The sequence below is a fragment of the Silene latifolia genome, chromosome 7 (genome assembly GCF_048544455.1).
Source record: "Silene latifolia isolate original U9 population chromosome 7, ASM4854445v1, whole genome shotgun sequence".
In the NCBI taxonomy this organism is placed as follows: domain Eukaryota; kingdom Viridiplantae; phylum Streptophyta; class Magnoliopsida; order Caryophyllales; family Caryophyllaceae; genus Silene; species Silene latifolia.
The window spans coordinates 105,703,432-105,710,164 of record NC_133532.1 but is presented as its reverse complement, the minus strand read 5'-3'; the positions used below and the strand labels follow the sequence as shown (position 1 = coordinate 105,710,164).

Here is a 6,733-nt window from a genome sequence, read left to right as displayed (position 1 = left end):
TATCAATCGCCTTGGGAAATTCGAAATAGAAAGGAAGATAATTACGGGTTCCAAAGTTGGCAAAAAGTACTAAACCGAGCATATAAGAATGACTTCCTCGAACACAAATATTCCTTTCGTTCTTAAGCGGAGACAATATACATTGAGGCTATGCTACGCTAGACAATAAACAAGAGTCGGGGACAATCACTTAATCATGTTGGAATTTATGTGCTGAAACCAGTTTTTAGTAATGACCACCTTTACGTAGAAGCGTCAAAAATAACGTCATCCAAGGGATTAAGGTTCTCATCGTGATAGAGACCAAATGTATCAAGGCCAAACGAAGGACATTATTTACAAAGAAGTTTTCACAAATTTATCAAATTATGTGTCGTATTATATATTTTGTATGACGCTTATAAGGACAAGTAGTTTTAATTGTAAATAGCTATTTCTGTTAAAAACCGATGAAACGTAAGATTATAAGAATAATAATTCTACAACCCAATTATATCTGTGAATGTTATACAACTGATATAGTCAATACCAAATGCCAACATTTTTGTTGCGTTTTTGTGAGGGGAACTGATGATTAATCCCTTCTCATCTAAATCAACTCCCGAAATTTTGTTTGCTCTCATTTTCAGTATGGTTTGACTTTTTGTTAAAAATTTAATAGTTTTCTATTACCAGACCATGGTAAGGTAAACCAACGTTTCAGCGTTGCCATAAAATACTAACTTGGTAACTCAACGATTTTAAATGATGTCATAAAACTAATAAATGATGTTGCCCCGTGCATTCTATGCAATAGAATCACAGGTATTTTTGATTGTTGTTTAGAGACCAATAATTCTGTTAGAATTCAGTTTGGATTTGATGTTGCGAGAAGTTTATAAGGAGCAAATACTCTTAATTGTAGATATATAATCAAGGTAAAATTATGTTTAAGAGATCTAACATTTTCTTTGAACACACTATATATAATTATGATAATTGTTGTTTTACGTAATATCATTCAGTTTTACGTAGTTGTTGTAGGTTAAAATAATTTACAAGACTCATAAAAGTCTGTCTCCGTTATTGAGGATTATTTTGGTGAGCTGCACCATGTTTACAAAGAGAGCGTTTTTTATTGAATTAAAAACCAATTGTGCCCGCGACAATGAAAAAGCAAAGTACATATTATAACTAAATCACTTGATGTTATAAGTACTATTGAATGTCAATTTTTTACGGTAAAAGCACTAATAATTCATCAATCAACTATACCAACAATGAATTTTTTTTCATCAATGATTCAACATAGTTGGACTTTTTGGTTAACTTAAAAATATATTTTTACAGATAATTCTAATAGGAGCCCCGTAGGGATACATGTGAAATTAGCTCATAATAGAGGAGTACAAGTTCGTACCAAAAAAAAATAGAGGAGTACAAGTGAAAATTTTCCAAAAATCTTCAAAAAAAAGTTTCCGAAATAAGTATACATTTTTATTGTTTAAATTTTATAAAAATTACTCCGCATATTGGAGATTTATTTATTTATTATTCTTACTTCGTTTATTTAGTAAGAGAGAAGATAAAAATCATAGAATCTTCCCTCGGAAGATACTGAGGGAGTGAATGATTGATGATACATAGGAAACTGTATTCGGGTGTTCAGTTTAAAACTTTTAAGCGGCCTCCCTCCTTCCCTCCAAATCAAAATGAGTACTGAAAAACCCTTTCTTACTCATATTTTCAAAACCCTAAAACCCAATTCCAACTCAATTCCCCCTAAATTCAATGCTAATTCTGGGGAATACTCCCCAAATCGAACCAATAAGCGAATGGGTGCTCAAAATCTTGACCAAGTAAGTGAATTAGTTATGCTTCAAGTAAATGATTGTTCCAAATCTCCTAAATTATGCAAAACCCTAGATCAAAATTCATCCCCAATCACACCCAACTGTAATTTAATTAATACTACTAAGTTACGTGTAGAAGAAGGAAATGGTCGTAGCAATACCCAGAAAAAGATTGCTCAAGAAAATGATGTAATTGAAGTTAAAGATGATGACTTTGATGATTGTGTTTTTGTGAAGAAAGAAAAGAATTTGTTGCCTAGGGGAAAGAATAAGAATGACCCAATTTGTGTTGATGGGTATGTTAAGGATAATAAAATATCAATTCATGTTGATAAGGTTGTACATTGTGTTGATTATTATGATGTTGAGGATAATGGTGATGTTAAGATTGTTGGTGCGACACCGTCTTTTAAAAGGAAGAAGAATAGAAGTTTCTTTAATGGTGTTTCGGTTGTTGAGATTGGTGAGTCGTCTGGGAGCAAGAATAAGAGAAATGATGATGATGATAATGTGGTTATTGTGATAGATGATTCTGTTGAGGAGGAAGTGATGTTTCTTTGCGAGATATGTGCTGATTCTAAGCCTAGGAAAGAGTTGTTCACCATCAAGGGTTGTTCTCATTCGTATTGTTCTGATTGTATGAAGAATTATGTTGCTTCAAAGTTACAAGATGGGGTTTCGATAGTTAATTGTCCTGTTCCTGGTTGTAGCGGGGTTTTGGAGCCTGAGTATTGTCGGGATATACTCCCATTTGAGGTTTTTGTGAGGTGGGGTAATTTATTATGTGAGTCTGTTATACTTGCCTCCCAAAAATTCTATTGCCCGTTTAAGGATTGTTCGGCATTGTTGATTGATGATGGGGGTGAGAATGTGATTCAAGCTGAGTGTCCTAGTTGTTTCAGATTATTTTGTGCGCAGTGTAAGGTTGGGTGGCATAATGGCATTGAGTGTGCCGAGTATCAGAAACTTGGCAAGGACGAGAGACAGAAAGAAGATCTCATGCTGAGGAATTTGGCCAAGAATAAGAATTGGCAAAGGTGTCCTGCATGTAAGTTTTATGTGGAGAAGTCAGAGGGTTGCCTTTATATGAAATGCAGGTAGATTGCTGAACTTTCTTTACTTATTTATATCTATCTTTGCTGTTTGTATCGAGTCGCTTTCATTATAAAGAGTACCTAAAATTGCTTGAGGATTAGTGATCAAACAGTTCAAGCTGTACCTCCATATCTAAGGCCGTCTGAGACATCAATTTTCCATTAGGTGCTTTCTATTCCAAATTTTGCAATAGCTCCTTGTCTTACGGCTCTACTTCTGTTATTAGGACCTGTGAAAGGTTTAAACCCATGTTAATTTCATATTGTAAGCAACAACATACATTAATCAGCGACAAACATTACTTGAGGGAGTACTTTAGGTCTTTAAAAGTACAATATAATCACCAAATAAATTGATTTTCAAAAGCAAATGCAGTAAGCCTGACATCTGTAATGCAAATAAAAAATGTCGATTACAACTTACAAGTTTACATCAATATTACCCTGATCTCTCTAAAGCTATTGCGTAGACTAGGGGCTAGTGAGGTCGGATAAATGTAGGCGTACACGTATGGAAAATACGAAGAGATCTGACAGTTGACTTATTTTGTCGGAAAGTGCATATGAGGAGTGTTGGACAAAATCAATTTTGAAAGGGAGGAGTTTGTAAGAAAGAAATAAAAGAAGGGTTTCAGTAACAGGTGTTTTAAAAGGAAGTGTTTCACAACTACTCCTTTCTGTAGCGGCCTAACTGAGGTTCTAACTTCATATGTATTTTAGGGAGAATCTAGGGCATGTGAGATGAGTTTGGTTCAAAATGTCGTTTCCTGTTTCCTTCAAATGTCTCATTTTTGTCACCGTGTCCATAATTTTGTTATGATAAGATTATAGGAATAAGCAAAGAAACTATTTTGGCTTCTTATTTCACGAGTTAAAAAGTCAGTCAATGCAATTGTCTTTATGGGTAATTTGAAACAGTCTCCTTGTGTTGGGGTAATCGTGTGGTACATCCGACCCCTTACCCCACCGGCCCACCATTTTGCAAGAATGTTTGAGGCATTAAGTTATGTTTTTATGTCTATCAATATGTATTTGCATCTGCCTTTTCCTTAAGACCTTGTAAAAGCATTGACTTTCATCTCATGACCATTAATCATTCTCTCCTTCTGTTCTTTTTAAGAGCTAATTGGGATTAAAAGTTCTTCTTTCAAATATGTAGTTTGTTGTTTAGAGTTGACTGTTCTCGTCACAATCATTTTTGGATTGGGAAAGCTGAAGCTAGAAAACCAAGCAGAGCCATAAGCGGGTAACAGAAATTTGCTCATAAGCTTCTCGATACAAAATATAAGTTCAACAGGGTGCTTCTTGTCACTGCTTTTCTGAATTTCTTGTATAAATATACCTGGTAATCTTTTACAGCCTTGACGCTCTTCAGTAGACAAAATTGTAAGTCGTCCCACCATTTTCAAGCCGTGAAAAACGTCGTAAACCAGTTAAGGTAAAATGTTTATTGATATCTGGGGATCCTTATTGTGCATAGGCCTAGAGGAAGTTAGTCTCGGTGAAGAAACATGGGTATAATTTTATATATCCTTTTCTTCTCACTGACTTTTGAATTCACGCTTCTTAGATCTAAGTTATTGGTTTTTCATCCTATTCTTCTCACTGACTTTTGAATTCACGCTTCTTAGATCTAAGTTAATGGTTTTTCATCCTATTCTTATCACTGACTTTTGAATTCACGCTTCTTAGATCTAAGTTATTGGTGTTCTGGTAGAGGTTCAGTAAAGATTGCTCTTTCTTAGATCTAAGTTATTAAGGTCTTATTTTATTTGCTCTTTCTTAATGATTGTAGTTGAGAAACAAGTCTTAGCTCAGTGTCTCCTTCAAGCAGTCTGCGTATCATCTCTTCTTCTGTTTGTGTAGTTGTGTATAATGGTAAAAGTTTAAACTATCTCCAATAAAGTTCGTAGATCTTCTCCACGTGCACCGTGTTCGTGTTTCCTTCCTTTCCAGATCTCAACATGCATAATTTATGAATTACGATAAGCCTGTACATTGTACTCAAGATGATGCCTGGCTTACTTTTTTATTGTTCAGTTTTTGCTTCTTTAAACTATCAGTTATTTCCTTTGGGGAGAAGTCATGAGATATAACACCTTATGCTATCAGATCATGTTGGTTTCCTGGTAGAAATTTCTATAAAAAACACGGCGCGTAAAATGCACAAAACAGCTTATGTTTTACAGTCTCCCATAACTCCATGAACTTGAACGTGCATCTGTCATTGTTTGCGACTTTGCGTCCTTAAAAGCTGATTATTCTTATTGCGGATTTGAGATGAGGCTAATCAATCAAGAGACTATTATTACTGCCTCATTTATTTTCCTATCTTGGTTATGGCAGGTGTGGAGTAGCTTTTTGCTACCGTTGTGGAGCCGTTAACAAAGACCACAGATTTCACTACTGTAAAAAATGCGGGCGCTAGTCCACAAGACCTATACGCATGCATTAACATGACAATGGTGCGTTGACTGTCTTTCTTCATAGCACATTGATTTATGTTGTATACCATGGTTTGAAGCAATTTAACTTGCTTGAGGATTGTGTGCGAGAGAAAATTCTTGGAAAGTGCAGTGATTATTTGATTGTAACAACGGCAGTGACATTTCCCCACTGCCTTGAATGGCTTATTCCATATCACATGGTAAGGGGAGTGGGGTTAGATGACTGATAATGAACATTGCTTCATGGATTGCTTCGTCAATATCTTTAGGAAAATTAGTCCCTCCCTTTCCCTCCCCTTCCCTTCCCTCCAATTCTTTCAATCCAAACGGACCCTTAGGGTTCATTTCATATTTCAGTGCAAGTAGGACCTGATGAGAAGTTGAATTACTCGAAAATTGAAACATTTGACGAAATGGGTTTACGTTGTTGAGTATCATTTCATATTTCATTTCCAAGTATCTAACCTCCTTCTGTCTCTTGTACATTACAGGTGCGGATTTGCGTTATCTATCCCATGGAATGTGGAATGCTTCAGCTAGATGTGAATCCACTTATTTTTCTAATCTTTAGGTCGACTTTAACTAATTTAGCTTATCTCCAAAAGGAATTCCGGTAGACGGTAGTACCCCCCACTCATTTGTTTACCTTTTCATTTATCGAACAAGGTATTTTAATAAAAGATAAACAAATGGTTTAGATGGCGGAGATGTTTCTTATTGCGAATATGTAAATTTTGGATATGGATTATTCTAGTTCCGGTCAGTAGGGTGACGATGGGTTTTGTAAAGGAATTTTTCCGTTCAAGGCAATCTAAGAGAGTTAAGAGTTACTAAGCAGTAAGCACAACTGGAGGAGCTCTACGAGTCTAGGCCAACTATGTTGCTCCGATTTTGTAGAAATTGGTGTGTATTAAGTGCGCATCTAATGATGTTAATATTAGGTACGGAATTGAAGTCAACATAATTTGGAGAAGGAATCATTTATATTTCAATCGACGTTACTACAGTTAATGTGTTTCACATGATTGACGTTTCCTTGATTCTATTTAGTTATATACGGTTTTCAAAATGTTAAGATTATAGAAGGGAGACGATAATAAGGGAGAATTGTATTATTTATTTATAATTCTGATTCAATACAAATGCATATATATATAATAAACCCTACTAGGTTAAACCCTAACCCCTAGACAATAGGTGGCCTTAATGGGCCTAATATCCTAATACCCTGCAATCGTAAAGGCAGTACATTATACGAACTTTACGATTGTAGAATTACAAAAAAATCATAATCAATAAAAAAAGTCTTCATCACTTCATCTCGATCTTTCTTCAAGAAAGATCTCATCTTCACAAGGTG

At 35.2% G+C, this 6,733-nt stretch overlaps 1 protein-coding gene across 1 annotated transcript; it reads left to right on the top strand.

The window, feature by feature from the left end:
• Window positions 1-1,547: 1,547 nt before the first annotated feature.
• On the top strand, window positions 1,548-6,203 carry LOC141592467 (uncharacterized). Its single transcript, XM_074413151.1, has 3 exons — window positions 1,548-2,929; window positions 5,273-5,391; window positions 5,865-6,203. The coding sequence occupies exons 1-2, from the start codon at window positions 1,692-1,694 to the stop codon at window positions 5,352-5,354; spliced, it is 1,320 nt and encodes a 439-aa protein (XP_074269252.1). The 5' UTR covers window positions 1,548-1,691; the 3' UTR covers window positions 5,355-5,391; window positions 5,865-6,203.
• Window positions 6,204-6,733: the final 530 nt, after the last annotated feature.